The sequence below is a fragment of the Emys orbicularis genome, chromosome 9 (genome assembly GCF_028017835.1).
Source record: "Emys orbicularis isolate rEmyOrb1 chromosome 9, rEmyOrb1.hap1, whole genome shotgun sequence".
Lineage (NCBI taxonomy): Eukaryota > Metazoa > Chordata > Testudines > Emydidae > Emys > Emys orbicularis.
In genome coordinates this window covers 14,562,499-14,583,657 of record NC_088691.1, presented here as the reverse complement: position 1 = coordinate 14,583,657, position 21,159 = coordinate 14,562,499, and the positions used below count along the sequence as shown (strand labels likewise).

Sequence of the window (21,159 nt, the reverse complement as noted above, 5' to 3'; positions counted from 1 at the left end):
TTAGCCTTTTTATGGCTGCATCACATTGGCAGCTCATAGTCATCCTGTGATCAAAACATCCAGGTCTTTCTCCTCCTCTGTTGCTTCCAACTGATACATCCCCAGCTTAGAGCAAAAATTCTTGTGGTTAGTCTCCAAGTGCATGACATTGCACGTTGCACTATTAAATTTCATCCCCATTTCTATTACTCCAGTTTTCAAGGTCATTCAGATCTTCTTGTATGATAGTCCAGTCCTCCTCTGTATTGGCAATACCATCCAACTTTGTGTCATCTGCAAATTTTATTAGCACACTCCCACTTTTTGTGTCAAGGTCATGAATGAAAATGTTAAATAAGAGTGGTTCCAAGACCGGTCCCTGAGGAACTCCACCAGTAACCTCCCTCCAGCCTGACATTTCACTTTTCAGTATGACCCATTGTAATCTCCCCTTTAGCCAGTTTCTTATCCACCCTTCACTGCTCATCTTAATCCCCATCTTCTACAATGTAACTAATAATTTCTCATGTGGAACTGTATCAAATGCCTTACTGAAATCCATATAGATTAGATCTACTGCACTTCCTTTGTCTAAAAAATCAGTTGTCTTCTCAAAGAAAGAGATCATGCCAGTTGGTCTGGCATGATCTGCATTTTGTAAAACCATGTTGTATTTTCTCTCAATTACCATTACCTCTAGGCCTTAACTACTTTCTCTTTCAAAATTTGTTCCAAGATCTTGCATACAATTGAGGTCAAACTAACAGGCTTGTAGTTTCCCGGATCACTTTCCCACCTCCCACCCCCTCTTTCTTAAAAATAGGTACTCTATTAGCTATTCTTCAGTCATAGGGTATGAACTCCAAGTTTATGGATTCATTAAAAATCCTTGCTGTTGGGCTTGCAATTTCATGTGCCAGTTCCTTTAATGTTCAGGTCAGTTGTTGTCCACTTATCGGACACTTTAGGTTCAAATTCAGGGGAGGAAATACAGACTTGCATAGTTTTTCAAAGATATAAGGATGCAGAATCAGGTAATACCAATCTGCCTTTTGTTGGCAAGACGACTGCAGTTTGACATTGAGTCTGATGCTTGGATCAGTTATTTGTAGGATGCTAGGATTGATTGTTTGCAGGATTTCTTGTACTGAATATTCTTTTTTTTTTTAGGTGTTCCATGGCTGATGTAGGTAGGAAATATTATTAATTGGAAGTCATAACTTCCTGAAGCAAAAGTGCAAGATATATCATCTAAACACAAAAACGCTTCATTGTGTAGGTTCTGGTAGGAATCAGGGACGTGTGATGATCTTGCGCTGGGTACTGAGTGGGGCTGTTGAGATAGATGGATAAACCTCTTCAACTTATGTTAGACTATTTAAATATAATGGGCTGAAATCACCCTGATGTAATTCAATATTCTGTGCCTGCCTCAATCATGAAATTGGCTCTGTGTATCTTATGAATCTTTTATTAAAGCGGCAGCCTTTTACCAACCACCATTTGGATTTTTTTTTACCTCTCTCAAACAGGGTGTGTCTTGTTGCACTGTTTGTGTTCCCGTTGGAGCCTTGTTGATGTGAGTACTTTGGGATCTCTTTTGAAGGGTTTATGTATCACTTCTAATTAAGTTCTAATTGACTACAAATCTTTTAACTGTTATGAAGGTTGAATTTAATTAACTTATCTTCAAAAGTGTGTAATGCTACATTAATGAAACTACAGTTAGGGCATTTGTTAGGGAACTGACACTGTGATATAAGAAGTGTTCTGACAGTGAGAGATTGAATCATATCTCTCATTCTATGAGAGAGGGAATTACCCTTTTGATGTGATCCTTCCAATTTGGCAAATTTGAAAAAGCAATAATTAAGCCAAGTGAATGAAGTCTGATCTAGGGGTCCTTTTTATAGCATGTGGCCTTAATTCCAATTTTACTCATTCCAGTCTTACACCAGTGGAGTTATTCCTGATTTCTACTGGTCCAAGTCAGAGCAAAATCAGATCCTATGTATCTGGTAGGTTTTCATTCACTTTTATGCCCCTAAATCAGTTTAATACAAAAGGGAAAGAAAGACAGACAAAACCACAGGGATTTGATCAATACTAGATCTGATGCAATAACTAATGGTTAGTACTAGGGATTGGCCAAATAGGAGTAATCAAGTTGGAAATAGAGTTATGTTAGGGTTCCGAGAGCAGGTGTAAGGCAAAACTCAGGGCTAAGGTTCAGGCTGGTGCAGAAATCCTGCAATCTGTTAACATGGTCGATCATACTGTTTGTGCAACTTTTAGAAAAAAAACATAAGCTGATTTTTGACTGGTGTGATATATAGATAAATACACAGGCACATATGTTCATAATATATACGTGGTTTACAGTACACCTCCTGAGGACAAACTGTTCACCCAGATCTGTTTTATTTTGGGCCACATTTTTGACCTCAACCTAGCCTCAGAATATGTTTGCAAAGCTTTTAACACAGCCATTTGCAGAGATGCTAGTATACAGTACAGTGGGAACTGCGTCACATTGGCTAGCTGTTACAATTGGTGCCCAGTTGTCGCTTTTTATTTCCTATGAACACTGAATTCTAGAAGACAAATTTATGGCCATGGGGAAGAGGGTATGTGTGTAACATACTGAACATGTCACCATGGCCCTTGATTGGATGGGATGTCAGACCACTCTCGTGTTTGTCATTACCCTCTTTACTGGCCTGGGTACAGGATAGTCATTGTTAGCTTCAGCACCAAGGCCCTGTGCTTATGGAGTAGAAGGATGTGAGTTCTGCCCCATTTGGCATGGACAGAGTTCTTACAAATGCATTTGTTGCAAAGCTGCACATGCAGATTTACAGGTAGCTTTTGAAAGTTGCTTCCTTCATCATGTCCTTGTTGTTTTAAAGACTTATGTTGTAAAAATGCGATATACCTGTTCAATAGGTTAGGTACATTTGCCCTTACCATTTTCAATGCTCTTTCTATATCGATTCCTTGGCTCCAGGGCACTGCAGGGTTTGCTAGGCAGTCTCCAGCACTACCTCTCCTGGAAACATCAACACGCTGTCTTCGGAGGTAGCGGAAAGCCTCTGCTATGACTAGTATTGCATCATGGGTCAGTGCAGACGTATACTAAAATTGATGCAAATAAAATATTGTGACAAACTGCACTCTGGAAATTGCCTCAGGTTTATAAAGGTCAATTATTTCTCCCTGTTAAAATGTTTTTAGAGCAGCAACAATTTCACCCCCCCCCCCATGTCACATGTCATTTAGCAATTACATATATTTAAAGTAAGAAATTTAAAATGTTATGATTTCCTACAGTATATAGAAAAATAGTTTATAGTTCTGTAAAGTACTGACTAGATTTAATTGGAGCGCTGCCTATCTAAAGCAGGTTGATGAAGAAGACCTATAATGCAATGCTGGGCCATGTTGTAGCCAACTGCAACATACAACTCATATTTGAGTTTTGATTGGATTTTTTTTTAACAAATTAACCAACTCAAAGAGCTAGGAGTAATTTAAAGTTAACATTAATGATTTCTGTCTCGCCCATGTTTCTAATTAGCTAGGATCCATGGCCAGCCATAAATTGGTTTATTTTTCTTACCAAAAAACCCAGCCCCAAAACAACCTCACCCTCACTACTTCCTTATATTGTACAAAACTACAATCGTTACTCAGGTTATAAATCTGATATTCATAAGCAACAAATGTCTTTAGGAGATGTGTCTGTATTTTTTCATATCCATTGATTCATCTGAAAACTCTACTTAGCTAGAGACTGGCCCAACCTCTGGACACCGAGATATTGATTTCTGGCTATGCACTGCTGATGAGAGTAGGATTTAGACTACTTTGTGTGAACAGGATCAGAATTACATTTAACTACTATATAGAGAGTTCTATTGTAATCATATAAAATTGAATCTTGCAAACATCTGTAAGGCCTCATTTTGATGCTGCTGCATCATTAGATCCCATCCTATCTCTACAATATTTGTATGTAAATGAGTGAGAATTATTGGACTTCCAAAAAGAATCTAGTGCATGTATGCGCATTCCGGAATGCTCACCTGCCTCCTTGTACTTAGCAAACCTTACTGCATGATCATTTAGACCACCTTGCATCCCATTTGACTTACATTGTTGTGAAAACAAACAAACACTACCCATGCACAAGTTGGAAAGATGGAATCCTGGATTGCAATAGCAGTTTTAGCTGCTCTCCTACAGGACATGAGTAAATCATAATTGACTTCAGTGGCAGTTACTTCTATCCTGTAGGGGAGAATAAAACTCCAGGTGGCCACTACGTTGAAAAATGTTTTTGCTCTTATTGTGGGAGGCTGCCCATTTTGATAATAAACATGTAAAATGGTAACTTTTACAAAACTGGGAGAGGTGTGTGTGTTTATGCCGGCAGATCCAGGGAAACACACCTGATAAAAAACCACACATACACCTCTACCCTAATATAATGTGACCCGATATAACACGAATTCGGATATAACGCAGTAAAGCAGTGCTCGGGGGGGTGAGGGGAGAGGGGGGCGGGGCTGCGCACTCCGGCAGATCAAAGGAAGCTCGATATAACGCGGTTTCACCTATAAGGCGGTAAGATTTTTTGGCTCCCGAGGACAGCGTTATATCAGGGTAGAGGTGTAGTGTCCGGGAAAAGATTTTTTGTGCCAGCCATTCTTTCCAAGTTTTAAATTATGGTCCTGTTTATAAACACTTGACTGCCTTGTCCTTTTCATGGTGAGATCATCTTTACAGCTGTGATTAGCTGGATGCAGCTGCTTATTTCAATCCTTGTCTACCTCACCTTTTTTCCCTGTGGTTCTGGTATTGCAGTGTGCTCTCTCTCTCTAATACATTAATAAATATTACACGACACATTCCACATAACAATACAGAATCAGATATTTAAAAAAGATATTTATTCTTGCATGAAAAAAATCTTGTAATAGCTTTCCAATCTAGCAAGACGTAAAGCCTGCATGATGATAATTTTTTTCAGTAGACTGGATCAATTGTCAGTAACCCTAATGCAGTCCCTTCCAAGTTATGCCAAAAGAGCTATCTAATTTTCTGCTTTATTCGAATTCTACTTACAAATGCATGAGCAGGCAAAGAAAAAAAGAGAGAGAGGGAGAGAAGGGAAAGGCTGATAAAATACAGAATAAATTAAACATCAGGGCTTTAATCTCTAGGCAATTTTATTCCCTAATCAAAAATATTGTACATCAATTTTTTAAGTATGCTTTTTGACTGATTGTGCAAGTTTCTATAATGAGCAGTACATTTGTACAAAGGTAATGCAATCTCTGTGTTTTACCATACATCTAAGATTATTTTTAAAGGATAGAGAATAACTTTCCCCCCAATGTAAATTGCTTTTAACTGGATTAAAATATGCTTAGGGTAACATCATATATTTCTGAGCTTTAAGCCTAGTATGATACTTCCCTTTACTCCTGTATCTTCTAGTAAGCTCCTCTAAAGTGACAGGTGCTCCTGGCTCTGTAATTAATAGGGGACATCAGGGTTAGCCCTGTTTTGTGGGACACTGGCTAACTCCCTCCCCATGGACTCTTCAGTGGCAGTGTGGCTGTGTCAGATAGAGGCATGCAGGGGGCCTTCATGATAGGCGAAATCCTGCCGTTGGGGGTGTATCTTCGAGTAGTTTGGTGTCAGCTTGGAATGAAATGGTTAGATGGAGCTGGTAAAACAGCAGAGATCATTAGGTTTCTTAGGGAAGAAGTGTCCATTTCATTAATATAAAATGCAGTAAAGGAATAAGAAATTTCTTTCCTTATAAAAATTAAGGAGAAGACAGAAGAACAGCTTCAACTATGAGATGGCTGGTAGACAGGTTTAGCATCCTTCCTATAAGGTTAGTACAGGTGTGGGGATGAGCTTCCCCCAAGGAGATCTGCTTTGAAGTGACAGATTTTGAGGCCTCCTCTGTTGGTCCAATTGTGCTACATTGCACTGAATAAGTACTGATGGAACCATCCTCATCTGTTAGCCACTCACTCTTCTGGAACTGGAGGGCCTCCCTTTCAGCTATGTGAGTAGGCGCAGTAGAGGAGGCCTAACCATTGGAGGAGGAGGGAGAAGAGGAAGAGAAAGGGAGAAAGGAAGAGCATGATGATAACACTAAGTATTTCGTTTAGCCCTTTATGATTTCAAACATTGACTGATGAACCCTAACAAAACCCTCTGCTGGGGAGGTAAGGGAATATCATCACCTCCATTTTACAGATGGGGAAGAAAACTAAGAGACAGAGAAAATCAGGGAGGGGTATTAAAAGGTTGTGATTCTGTTACTAGCACTACCCTTTTTAGTCCATTAGATGAGGGTGAGTTTTGGCACATCTAAGACATGCTGCATAGCTATGCCCTGGGACCCCCAGCAGTCTGTGTGGGGCTTTCTCCAGCTTACCCCACCTAGACTACTCTGCCAGGCCTGCTGACGGGACGTGGTAACATGGAGAGCGAAGGGGATCAATAGGTGACATGTCCAGAACTGCTGTACATGTTTAGGGAGGGAAATTGTGGATGGAGGTTTCCTGATACATCAGTAAAAAGGGTGAAAACTGTAATGTGCCCCAGCAGGTCTGTGGTAAAGGGGGAATCATTCTGATTCTTTGATAGCCCAAACTACCATAGCTATGGTTCCTAGTCATCATGAAGCAGGTTGCACTTCACATCCAAGTGGCACTGGAGTCTGGGTAGTCAACAACCCAGTAACAAATATACCAGAGGAACTATAATGCTTTTTACTACCCCTCATGCTCTACTAGACCTTATTCAACAGGGTGCAATATCACCTCATCTAGCGATGGAGACAAGTTGTTAAACAAAAGACACACCCCCTTATCCAGAGGCGTGCAATACAAGAACAAACAGAGATTCTGATAACCAAGTTGCATCTCCTGCATTCATCACCTTTTATGCTTACAGATGGAGGAGATTCAGCTGTGTGGAAGGGCAGGGGGCGGGGTTGGGGGCGGTAGAGCCGTGCCGGAGGAGCTGCCCAGCAGCCCCATGTTCTGCTCCTTTCCCCGCTGCGGTTCTGAAGTCTCCAGCGCAGCAGGAGGAGGACAGAGCCCCCCCCTCAGGTAATGTGGGATGGTTCATGGGGAGGGGACGTGGAGAGCATGGGGGCCCCGGGCTGTGGGCGGAGTGGGGAGGAATCACATGGAGGGTCACGTGGGGAGGTCATGTGCCCCCCCCTTAGCTGGTGCCCCCCCGTACAGGTAAGACATGGATTCTACTTGCACCACTGCTGGTATGACTAGGTGCTGAATAACCATGCATTTAGTGGGTAGCCTGCATTACATCTGTGAGAACTCTCTGATCTATGACAGCACTGCCTGTTCATGGCACATGGTTCTTTACTGAATGTTGTTTGTAAAGACTTTGCCAAGACAAAAATTACCTGCACAGTGAAGAATTGGAAGAAATGGTGTTATTGGGTTCTTTTGACAACCATGAAGAAGGATTTTATTGTAGAAGGTACCTGGGCAACTATTAAGACCACTTGTACATATATGAGATTCCACAGTAGAGCAATAGCAACAACTAAGGAATCTTAAACACAAATGGAGTCAAGTTAACAGCATCACACAAGTTGTGCGCTTGCTTGAGGAGTCAGCCATCAGTAAAGATGGGATGTTAAATAGTCCTTTACATAAGGCAAAAGGAAAATAAAAAAGACATGGCAAATGCTCATTGCAAATGTTCATTCCTGAAGAGAAACATCTCTCACTGGGTGAGACATAATTGAAGATAAGTGTGTAGACGACGTAAAAACAGGCTCCTACCCACCTCAGCCTGTGCATAGAATATATTTATGTACAATCATATTCATGTTTATATTATGTGCCTCAACACAGCAGGTAAAAACATACAGAGACAATGGTTCGTAGAAGTCTAATAGCAAAAGCCTTAGCACGCATAACAGTGTATTTCCTTATAAGGGCAACTGACTGTATGGAGTTACTGGGGCTCCATTCCCTAATGGGAATATTGGGAGGGGCTCATGGTGGCCCCATCATGAGTCCAATCCTACAACATTCTGCAGCTGGAATTGCCCGGTGCTACATAGTTTGGACCCAAATCTGTACTTCCATACAATAAAGGGATGTTTTTCAGTCCTCTCTAACTGAAGTCAGTGGCAGTGTTACGTGTGGAATGACTACAGGATGGGGCTCTTTGCCTCACTAACCCCCCACTTCGAACTAAGGTACGCAAATTCAGCTACGTTAATAACGTAGCTGAATTCGAAGTACCTTAGTCCGAACTTACCGCGGGTCCAGACGCGGCAGGCAGGCTCCCCCGTCGATGCCGCGTACTCCTCTCGCCGAGCTGGAGTACCGGTGTCGACGGCGAGCACTTCCGGGATCGATCCCAGAAGATCGATTGCCTGCCGCCGAACCAGGAAGTAAGTGTAGACGTACCAACAGAGTCCACCATTAAGTGTTGATTTCATGTTTCCAGCTAACAAACTCTCTCTCTTTTTGTCTTGCAGTGAGTGTTCTGACTCATTCTAAGCAGAGAAAATCATATACATATATATTTAAAAATTAATCAGATTTTTGCTAAAACACAATGCAAAAGGCTTCCATCAATGTCAATAAAAGTTTACCTTTAATGGAGAGTTCTTGGCTTCAGGGAACTCCCTTTCATCCAGTCTAATCCAGCGTTGTAGAAACTGTTGAACCATTGGGTTTTCATTGTTAACAATCTGGAATCCAGTAACATTGGCGCCTCCATGCATTACTCTCTCCAGCATAATATCTGTAAAACCCTGGAAGAATATGTGCAGAAAACAAGAACCAGTGTCATATGAAGTGTCTGCAACTTGGCTCGGTTTTAAAAACAAACATTCTGGTAAGATGCTATTTTTAAATCTTGGGCTAGTTTAGCACAAAAGAAACTGATGAAAGTTCCCTGCCGCTAGTAGAAGATACCCTATCTAGGGGACAATATCTTGCAACAGTAGATTGTAGTATTGGAATAAAATGGAATTTGGAAACACATGGATTCCAGACTTTTGTGATGGAACACTGGCTTGTTCCAGTGTGGCAAAGTTTCCATGTGATCCAAAACATACCCAAAAGGGTACACAATATTACACATAAAGCTCAGTAGAAGAGGACTGATTGATATATGGGTTAATGAATTACTCAAATTCTTTTGTTAAAATATGTAGTGTCAGATCATAATTGGTATTTCATATACTGTGTGCTGGATAATAATGTGAAAGGACTCCATGGTTGTAAAACTAAACTAGCTCTTTATTAAGAGAACTATTTACAGAGATGCTACATCTGCAGGTAGCATTCTAGCCACGTGCATTCCCAATAGCTTCTCAGTGCTTCTTCCAAACTCTTTCCTTCTGCAACCTGTACTCCTCCCTCCAAGTTCCATGCAGGGTGCTACAGCTGGTTCATGCATCTTGTGCCTGTGTTAAAGATGGGGGGTAAAGGGGAAATGGGGTGCAAGGAGCCTCCTTGATGCTTCTGCTGAAGAGTTAGCCACTGTTAACACCCTTGAGGTGCAAACCACACCAAAAGAGATGGAGAACGTTGGGCCCTGGCTCCAATACCTCCTCTGCACCAGCCAGCAGAGCGGCAAATGCTTAACAGTATATGAAAGAGTGCCAGGAATCTCTGTGACTCAGAGGCATGATGCCCCTTGTTGGTCTCACTGCTGTGTTGTGGCGCAGCATGATCCTCACGCCAGACAGTGCAGTGTTAATTGTCACAATATTTACCTTAATGTTTCACTTTCAAGCCTTGTGGGCCTGATTCTCCACTGCCCTATGCCTCATATTGTCATTTACTCCTGTGCAAAGTGGATGTAGAAAGCAAGTTGATTGGGTAGCAGTTTGCAGTCACCTTGCAGAAATGTAAATGGCTATGCATGGCACAAAGTAATAGCAATTTAAGCCCACTGTTCTTTGGTTTATGCAAAGTACACTGTAGTCAGTGTGAATAGGATCAGTTCCATAATGCACAATGACACATTTTAAAGCCACACAGTATTTATAAGGAAAATGGCATTTTAAAATTCATCTAACCTGCTTTAATCATACACAGAAAAAATGATTATAGAGACTCTTCTACAAAGTAGGATTACTAACTAGAAAGTGTGATATGACTTTAGAAGAACATTTTCCTCACACAGAAGCTAAAAATGACTCTTTCTGCAGGATCAACTACCTTATAACCCTTTTCTGCAGCATGTCTAGCTGATAGCTTTTCAAAAATATCAAAGAAATATCTGAAAAGTCAGTTATAGAGTGTGGAGAACTGTATTTTTAATATGGATAAAAATATACCGTCCTCCGCCTGGTCAATGAATATGTATAAAGTACCGTACTAACTCTGCAATGAGGTTCTACCTATATAAAGCCAATGAGTGGTTAAATAGTCTAGCCACTTTACTACGTGGAATTACAAATTTTAATTTGGCTCTTTATATCACTTGTATCATGTACAAATAAAATGTAATTCTTTTTATAGTGATTAAATTTAAAATCTGTTATACAGAAGATTAGTATTATCTAGTGTGTTATTTAACAGGATATAAATTAGTGGAGAACATATAATTGAATTATTATTTTTAAATTAGTAAAGGATACGAGCTTCTTAGACAAAATAAAGACTGTGTAATTGAGTAGAAATGACTATTACATACCAGTTCTATTATTTACTGAAGTCATTTCTAAAAATCCAGGCACTCCTTCATGCATTTCCTCCTTAGCTGATTAAAGTTGACACAACCTGTATAGAATATATTACCCCCTAAAACTTAGTTATACTTCTGCTGATGAAAAAGTTCTTACCAGGTTAGCTAGCATGTAGTGATAACCTCTGGAATGTTTACCAAGGATTACAACCTGTGTGTAGAAGAAATAACATGTATCACTTAATGTAAAAGAATGAGTCTCAACGAGCATAAGGAAAAAACCAAAAACAATGAACATTTTAGGAACACAGGACCCACTTCCATTCAAATTAATGACAAAATCTCATTGTCTTCATTGGAGGCTGAATTGGGCCCATATACTGTCCACTTAGGGTGACCAGATGTCCTGATTTTATAGGGACAGTCCCAATATTCAGGGCTTTGTCTTATATAGGCGCTATTACCTCCCACCCCGTCCCGATTTTTCACACTTGCTATCTGGTCACCCTATGCCCACAACTTGGTTTATTAATAATTCGTGCAACTGGGACCTAGCTCATGGCTACCTGAAGCTTTTGTGAGGACCTTCTGTGAAAGTTCCCCAACCAGCTCTGTCTCTATCAGCAATCTCCCCTTCATTTCAACTAACCCCTGCATCCAAGCAGCTAACTAGGGAGAGGTAGGAATTCGCTGACCGAGTGGGGTGCAGAGTAGATGGGAATTGCAGAACCAACAGGTTACTACAGCGAATATAATTGAGAGCTCAAGAAGAGATGATGCCACAGTAGGATCATGTGGCCTATGTAGCCACATAGGACTCCAGTTCAAAATGCCCAATAGGAACTGTCAGACATAAGGAAAGCAGAATTGGACCAATGGACTCTAGAGGCTTAACAGTAGCACAGACAATTCCTATCATAAATGGATAAGTATCTTGCTAACTGAACATGGGAAATCATTTTTTAACCAGCAGTTGTTTATGGATTCCAGTCTTAGAATGAATTATTTCACTTCTTAAAAGAAAAAAATTTCTCATAGGAAAATTTTATCAAAGACCTGTTCTTCTCTACATGATTTCAGCCAGCTTCATTTTATTAGCTTTCTTGGTGTTATTTCTTGCTAGAAGAGACAGGAACAATATTTGCCATCTGCTGTTTGAGTGACCACTAGTCACACAAAGATCCTGGTTGTGGGTTTTTTCAGTGCAGTCATTTTTGTGAGTACACAGTGAGCACGTTCATATTTCCCTTGCCTGTATTGTGCCCACCTCTGTGCTCAGACAAAAGCAAGCTGCTGCTGGTAGTCTGGAACCGCTGCAGTGGTTATAAAATGACATGCTGGGTACCTTATTTGTGGGAAAGGGGAACGCAGGTGTGAGAGAGAGGTGTGGCAAGGCAGTTTTGCCAGCATCATCATCAACGCTCAGCATCAGTTACAATCAAGAAGGGAAACAGAAGAGAAAAGCCAAGACTGGCAAAGGGGCAAGGAAAAGCTGTGCAGTCAAAGACGGCCCCCAAGAGCTCATGGATAGAGTGGTGGGAGGCTGTGGTTTGAGATGCTGTAGCAGCTGAGTTTTGCCAGTGAGGCGTAAGCATCTCTCTTTCACCAGAGGAACGTGCAAGGGCAAAGCCCTACCATCACAAATGAGAGCCGAGCACACCCAGAGTACAATGCGGAATCCTAACTCTGGCAAAGTCACCTTGGCTATCATAGCATCCCCCCTGTCAAACTTTGGTATCCGCTTAATTATATCTGCTCAGTAAATAGGTAACACTCTATTCCCCCACACACTTAGTTGGCTCCTGTTTACTTTGCTCCTCGTTTGTGGAGTACATTAGGATACGTGAAACAATCCATCAGCTGACTTTGTGCTGATTAAACTCTACAAAATGTCACTATCACAATTATACCACAGCAGGGCACAAATCAAACCAAGGGGCTTCCTGCTACATGTCTACATGTCTTTGGGAAAGCTGTTCCTGACATTTCAACATTGGGTGCCAACGTTATATTTAGGCACCTAAGTAAAGATGGCCCAATTTTCAGAGGTGCTGAGAACCCCCAACTCCCACCGACTTCCACTGCAGTTGTGCAAGCACAGACAAGGCGAGAACTGGCCCTGTATGTCTAGGTCTGAATTCTGGTGATGCACAGGGGACAAAGAGGATGCAGCCGGATAAAAAAGCCCCATGCAGGCACCCCTATGTGCAAGTGGAGCAGTTTGGCAAACAGCGTGGTACACAAGAAAACAATAGGAAATGCACCATTAGCTGAGTGGTTGTGGTCTGTAGGGAAAAAAGGAGGGTGACTAGGTCCTACCCCTGTCTGGCAAGCATGTGTTCTATCATTAGCTGTACACACAAGCCAGCACTGATACCATTCGGCGCATGCCGAGAAAGGAAGCAAAGCACTCCCCAGCTTCAGAGGTGCTGAACAATTTTTATAGCGGGGGTACTGAGAGCCATTGAACCAAACTGTAAACCCTGTATATAATGGAAACCCCTTCAAGCCAGGGTGTGTGGCAGCACCCCTAGTTCCAGCACCTATGCCCATGTTGAATCACCAGTAATAAAAATTGTGCTGTTAGATTGTGACTTTGCAATTCCATCTGTGCAATCCCATTGTCTTCAAATGATAACCTCAGCATCAGCAGTGCAACCCCATAGTCTTCAGGAAGGATTTGCTCCTGCAATTACAAGTCAGTTCATCCTGCTGATTATGCATGAGACAGGATAGAATCAAGCTCACTCTCCTTTAGTTTTGTTGTGCTAACAGGAGTAAAAAGTAGTCAACACTTATATTTGTCGCTATACAAATTAGCTGTAACACTGACTACACACAGCGAGCAGCTCTGTTGAGTAAGAAGGTGCCACTTTTAAACATACACTTTTCAGAGTACACTCAACCTCTAAATGGAAATATCCAGCATGCCACATTATCACAACTCTCTGGCTTCTGTATGGGTGACAGATAAAGGATCCAGATGCCACACTCTAGAAGACACCTTTCCAAAAATGCCACTTATCTCCTTGATAAGCTCAACTGACATTTGAGTCGATGCCTTTGGATATACTGCTGGGCTGGTTACAATACTTGAATTATTAAATTCCCAGTTGCCTCTTTGGACTGCCTTGTCCTTAATAGAAGCCATTTCTTTTAACTTCCCATTTAATTCTGAGGAATTTGCATACTTCCAACAATTTGAAAATAAATTGCTAGACAGGTCCTCTTGAGAACTGTATGTACGCTCTATTGGTAGAAAACATCTGCTTGTCTATACTCACATTTGTTTTCTATGGAAATCTGCATGCTCCCCTTAGATGCATTTGGCATACATGCTATTTGCATACTAAATTCTCTGTATGTTTGCATTTTACATTAACAGAGGTGATTTACTTTTGAAAGGTTAGAGGCAAAGGATTTTACACTTGTAAATCAAGAGCAACAGTCTTTGACATTTTATCCTTAGTAATAAGTGAGGCTTTCGTTTTTCTGACCAGAAATGTGCATATTTCTGAAGAGACAACACCATGACACTAAAAGCCATATTCTGCCTTTGAACTCATGCATGGGGTTTCCAGTGAAGTCAACAGGAATGTAGCAACTAGGAAACATAGTATGATGGAGCTGCAAAGCAGGGCACTACAACTCTCATCAGCTCCTTCCCCACTGCACTTCCCTTTCTCCCGGCCAGCAGACCTGAGGTCCATCTAGTCCAGTAGCCTGTCTCCATTAATAGCCAGAAATAATTCCGATTGCCCTAAAAAAAACCCGGCCAAACTGCTTAATTCAAGCCTTAGTTTACAAAGCAGGTTCCAGAAGAAACCCTGCTAATATTTATGTTCAAACATTACCCAAGCATGTCAGATTATAATTAGATATTAATAATGCTTTTAAAACTCAGCACATGTGCTAGCCTAACCCTAAACAAGCATATCCCATCTGCAAACATTACAGCAATTTGAATGAAGAGTTGCTGGATTAGCAAGCATAGCAGAACCAATCACCCACATCAATGTGGCTCCTAAGAGAGTAAAAGAATGGATAAAGCTTTTCATGAAGAAGGAAAGCAGGAGTATAACAAATAAATCTCATCAACTGCTGATATATTGTGGAGCTTATATAGGAAGGAGGATATTGAATACTGGCACTGAATAGAATGTTAGGATTACAGGACAAGGATTTCACTGAACTACATGTCTTTGGGATGTTTCACTTCCTAGACTTAATAATGCTTTCACCTTGAGTGAAAGGAAAGCATAGAAAATTTGATACTGAACAAAGGAGGATGAGAGGGGGAAAAATTGGTTAGAAAAAGTCATGAATAATTAAAATTCTTATCCTACCTACTTTTATCTTGTAAGTAGAAAGTCTATGTCAGGTTTAACATACTGTCGCAACAAAGGTTTGTTTTTTTTAATTAACCCTTAAAATATGTCACCAGTTAATAAGCAGAAAAATCAAAAAGTGTCCTAATAAAAAGGTCCTGGGCTTTAGAGTAAATGTCTCGAGCTATTGGGCAGGACCAGATGTTGTTTATGCTGAATGGAGTCTTGGATTATGTACCATTTTTGAGCGATTACATCAGCCTTGCAAGTTGCTAGTCTCTCACTTGCCTGGGGTGAATAATTTTTTTCGAATGGGTACATAAAATACCATTTGTTTATAATTATTATCAATCACCATGGTAATAAGGAGGCAAGTAGTGGTTGTATCTGGGCCGGTAAATTTTCAGTGCAATTTTCAAAGATACAGAGATTAGCTAAATTTGCTGTATTTATTCCAGGTTGAATTGCTACAAAACCACTTGGCATTTCTCTAATAATAATGATGAAAAAAGCATGCTCTTATGATTATGTGGCTACACAAATCAACGAGGTTTGAGAGAGTAGCATAGTTCCAAAGAAAAAGCTCACCAAAAAGCCCTGACTTCCTTTTCAGGCAGGTGGCGCTCTTCCGACGGTACAATGCGTCCTGTCTAGATGGAATGTGATATACAGTGCAGCTTCATGTGTTTCAGCACTAACAAATCATTTTGTGCAGCAACCGTATTATTTAGAGATATTGAACTAAATGGGAATAGTGCAGCTGAAACCCGCATACTACAGGGAAGTTCACACCCAGAGCTGACCTTTACATGCCTCTCTTAGGAATGGGTTGAACTGGAACAACATGGGGAGGATTCTGAGGAAGATCAGTGATCATTCTCAGAAAGAACATCTCTCTCAAATTGTCACTATCACGGTACGCACGTCTGGGAGTGCAGGAAGAAGATGGGGGCAGCAATGTCATTTTTTGTGTTAGCCTGAAACTGACTCTCTTACTCTTTGACTCAGTTATTACTGACTGGTTTTAAAATTACTTCTGATTTGGTCCAGACAATAGGTCACTATTAACCTATTCATTTTCTTCCTGAGGTTTCAGAGTTGGAGCTGGTGGGAGGAGAAAATCAATGACTCGGAGACCAATAAATTGTCAAGTAGGGAAGGGGAGGTGGTGAGGAGTGTGTCCTTAAACCATGGTAGAGGAGACGGAACAGAAGAGAAATTGCTGATGTGGCATGGACCTGGTGAGAAACCAGAGTAGTGAGGAAGTAGAGGGAGGAGGTGAACATAAACAGTGGGGCAGAGCTAAGGAAAGAGGGGACGGGGGAAACCCGGAACCTGGAGTGGGAAGCAAAAGTGGCTTGGAGGGAATGGAGAAAGAAGAGGAAAATATGGAGAGGCAGGCAGGAGTGGCATAGGTGAGGGGGACCAATCAATACTTATTTTAAGTATTTTTTAAAAGCTAAATATCACTGTTTTGTTTTTATTTCAGAAGGCGAATGCCGCACAGGAGGAGGACAGAATTTTTTTTGCTGTTGAGCTGGAGGGAATTATAGCAATGGTCAAAATCCTTTCCAATTATACAGTAAATATATTTAATCAGCACCTCTCTTTCAGCGATAAGACAAAGGACTACATAGGCATGAGCCCTCCTTTCTCTCCTAGAGGTGGTCCAGCCATGTTATGGATGAGGCAAGAAGGTGGAGCAATGAAAGGAAGCTTCCATTGCAGATGTTGTATTCACTAAAGAAAATACATCAATTCTGGAAAATCTTCTAGAATTATTACAGTTCTCATGGGCTTGGTGAATCCCAACACACCCACTCGGCTGTGTCAATTAAGAGAATACAATTATGTTATTACCTAGATGAAAACATGCGGTGGCCCAGACAGTGGTGAAAGGCAAAGTACAAAGTCCGATTAATACTTGTTTTGGGTTTCGTCTTCCATTCTAGTTACTTGAATCCCTCTCAATCTAGTCAGTTCATCATGTTTAACAACATTATTTATCTATCTTTGCTTTGAAAAAGTTGAAAACTAAATTCAGGCCATATGAGTGTAGAAATCTGTTGCTTTTTTGTTAGACTGACTGAGCTAAAGGTCATAATCCAGATATTTATGAGACTGTTGTATCTTTCCATCAGATAAAACACGGGAGATGACTGGCAGTGTTGCTATAAAAGGCGGCCTACAGATTTTTCCTGTGGTTTTCATAAGTGACATCTCACAGAAGTATGCCACTTAAATGGAATGACAGCAAAAGATGTGACTTACTGTAATGTATCTTTCCATTTCTACTATACCAGGGAATGATGAGGCCGTTTTAACTCTTGTACTGTTACTCTGATGTTAAAAAAGGGGGAGGATACCCAGATTTTAAAATGTTGTAAATAGGAGTCTTGGTGTCAAACAGTTTTCATTTTGAAAGGGCTTAATATTGAGATAATACTTAACATGAAGTTATGCATTTAGTGATTTGGGCCCCAATCCTGCAAAGATTTACACACGTTTAACTTAAAACATGTGAGTATTCCCACTGACTTAAGCACATGCCTAAGTCTTTGAGGACTGGGGCACTGGTACCTAAGTTGCGGCAGTAACAATCCCCCATCCCCTGCTTTGGAAATATTTAATGGTAGCACTGCACCAGTAACTGATGTAATAACTAGAAGCACGTGTATGGCACTTTTCGTTTCCACAGCACTATGCAAAAGTGAATGATATGGTCTGATGTTTTTCAACAGCAAAACAAACAAACAATATGGGCCAAATTTTCCACAGGATGGCAAGCGGCCAACCTTGAGGTGGCAGGGACTCTCAGCCATATCAGATGTCATATTAAATGCACTCAGCAGAGATCTCTAAGTCTGGCAGTTCTGTTTGAACAGTACAGCTGATTTTACATCTGACTCCACATACAGCAGGTCAATAAACCAAATAAGCTATGGGGCACCCAACCGTACTCTTGTCTCCTCAGGTTTGGCTATGGTACAGAAACAATCTTTTGGGCCCAAATGGACTGAGCCTCATTCATATACTCAGGCTGGAATCTGATTGACATATTTGTGATCCAGGAGAATTTTCTCCATCAGGGCTGATTGACTAGGGTTTTCCCCCCCTTACTTTGGAGCTTTCGACAGTGATCATCTGGTGGGATATTAATATTTATAGGCACGCTAAAGGGAGGGGACCACGTCATTCTTCAAGAGGGCTGAAAACAGCTTGAGATGTTAGGGAGATTCCTGTAGCTACTGAGTCTGGCAAGACTTAGAGACACTCTGGACATAAGTGAGATTGTGTTTATGACATCTCAGCTTGTTAAGACTGAGTCTTTTCTTAGAGACGTTGGTTGTCTTAGTCACCTTTCTTAAAGCTCAGATCTTGGTTTGGGTGCATGCTGGTTTGTATTGCTTGTGCTGGAAGGATTTTGGGTGTGAAGATGACTATAGGTACAGTATGTCTGTGATGGGGTGTATCTACCTCACACTGACCCAGCTGGGATTAACCACACACTGTGGGCCAAAGAAGCCATGCCCCCTCACCCTACTGGGCATGCTCAACCTGGAGACAGATATAAAAGGGAGTGGCCCAGCTCAGTTTGGGCTGGAGGAGGGGGAGGGCAGATGTGAGCTGCAGGCTCCTGCCAGGGACTAGCTGGAGCTGCGGACCATGGAGGCCAAGCCAGTGAGATCGACAACAGAATCCCTGCTGATGCCAGAGGATAAGGAGTGAGCTGAAAGGCCGACACCCCCAGGAGAACTGACAGAGCAGGAACCAAGGGGGACGGGGATGGACAGCTCAGTGGTTTGAGCATTGGCCTGCTAAACCCAGGGTTGTGAGTTCAATCCTTAAGGGGGCCATTTAGGGATCTAGGGCAAAAATCTGTCTGTGGATTGGTCCTGCTTTGAGCAGGTGGTTGGACTAGATGACCTCCTGAGGTCCCTTCCAACCCTGATATTCTATTAAGGATAGGAAGTGACCCAGGAACGTGACTGTTAAAATAGGAAACCCAACTGAATCACTGATTACAGGTTTCACAGGGCCATGGGTCAGGACCTGGTGGAGAAGGGTGGGCCTGGGTCACCCTATCCTGTCCCACACCCACCACAGGATGTGGGTGCTGCTCAAGGACTCTGGCCACTAGGCCCCACTGCCCTGCTAGGACAGCCATATCTACTCTAGCCACTTGAGCCATAACCCCTTATTTGTCCCATGCGACCTGATCCCTGGTGATGGGGTATATCTATCTGGCAACAGTGCTCCATATATGAAGTTGATTCTACCTGGTATTGGATTGACTGGTTGAGTTGTGGCTTGTGAGGCAACACCGGCAGGGGTCAGCAACGTTTGGCACGCGGCTCGCCAGGGTAAGCACCCTGGCGGGCCGGGCCAGTTTATTTACCTGCTGACGCGGCAGGTTCGGCCGATCGCGGCCCCCACTGGCCGCGGTTCACCGTCCCGGGCCAATGGGGGTGGCGGGAAGCCACGGCCAGTGGGGGCCGCGATCGGCCGAACCTGCCGCGTCAGCAGGTAAATAAACTGGCCCGGCCCGCCAGGGTGCTTACCCTGGCGAGCCGCGTGCCAAACGTTGCCGACCCCTGGTCTAGGGCATGGAATTATTCCTCTCTGGGCTTCAGGACCTTATATCAGAGAAAACAGGGCCTCAGGGACTATTGAGATAATGATTCAGTATATTACTTCAATACAAGCTGCAATTGAGGTCCTCTAAACCAAGTCCAAGTATGTAAGATCAAATGTTTGGCTTGTCTTGAGGTCATCTGCAGTGCGCCTTATCTAGCTGAGTGTCTAAGGCTGAAGAAAAGGGGCAACTGAAAAAGCCCTTCTCAAGCTGAAAAATGGCCACTTATGCCACCCTATTTTTATACATATTTTTATATGCCTGCTACTGATGCTTTGCAAGAGCTGTCTGTGTTTCATCTCCTGCAGTGGACAGTCTAATCTTAAGAAAGATCTATTAATCTTCTACATCATTATCATACATACAAAGGGCAAATAATCTAGGGGAATGGTATGTGACATCCAAGGTATAATCTTTATTTAATATATTATTCAATTTATTTTGCATCGGTCACTTCTCAGCATCCAGCTAGTAGTACGACAAGCGGGAAGAGTGCAGAAGATGAAAAGCCCTTGTAAAATGGGAAACTTCTTCCCTTGAGGTGAAAATGATTTAACTATCAAACCAGGAATCAGTGCTTGCTTCTATCAAATGCAGGAGGAGCCACTTCGTTACCTCACCAGAGTAATTTCATTACTTGAAATTGCAGTACCCATTCCCCCAACATTATCTGAAGCACAAATATGTTTTGGTGGCAAGATCAAGCTCCCATCAAGTGCTCTGAATACTTATTCCATGCTGAATTATCCCTGACCAAATATCCCCATAATATCAGTTTTTGCCAATATCATATAAGGCCTGTGTTGGTCTTTCTGTCACTCCATGTTCACTGTCACCACGAGATTAATTTCCAAAAGAGAGCAGTACAGGGTTGCAGCATTTTGTGGCGATGAAAGGCATGCCACAACTAGCAATGACATGTCACAACTGAAATGTGATATGTGACATGCCTTTGATTTCACTAAAATGAACCCCCCTCCACATTCCACAGAAGCAGCTTCCATCATGTGTTCTGTCCTCTCATACCGGGAGTCAGATAGTGATCCCAACACTGCTGGCAATTTATTACCCTACACCAGTGTTAATGGGGAGCAGAATCTAGCCTCCAGGGATTCTGATACTGTTAAATAAGGTAAACAATATTTTCAGTTTGTATTAGTGAGTAGTACTCCATTATACTTGGGATAAATATTCAATGAAGACTGTATTCAAATATTTAAATGATGATTCCAAACATATAGTTTGACACAGATGAAAAATAACTGCATATCTGGATGAGTATAATCCATCCGCTGTTTCATTGATTTAGTGTCCTCTACGGAGTGTCACAAATGTACGCTCTGCCCTGTCCCTGATTGCCAGATTTTGTATTTTCATACAATATATGAGGTAGTGGAAAGTAGCATAAAAATTCATGCACTCATTCATCCATGTCCTCATGTGTCTATGGATTTTGCCTGCTCACTTCTGCTGCCTCACATGCACTTGTTATTCCACCTC

The 21,159-nt window shown here is 41.8% G+C and overlaps 1 protein-coding gene across 2 annotated transcripts in view; it reads right to left on the bottom strand.

Moving 5' to 3' along the window:
• The window catches only part of GRIA3 (glutamate ionotropic receptor AMPA type subunit 3), a 213,718-nt gene that overhangs the window by 89,765 nt on the left and 102,794 nt on the right, over nt 1-21,159 (bottom strand). For both annotated transcript variants that reach the window (XM_065410618.1, XM_065410619.1), the window contains exons 5-7: nt 10,853-10,906; nt 8,648-8,809; nt 2,947-3,114 (exon numbers count right to left, since the gene is read on the bottom strand). In XM_065410618.1, coding sequence (XP_065266690.1) covers nt 2,947-3,114; nt 8,648-8,809; nt 10,853-10,906 — 384 coding nt within the window. The remainder of the gene's footprint in view (nt 1-2,946; nt 3,115-8,647; nt 8,810-10,852; nt 10,907-21,159) is intronic.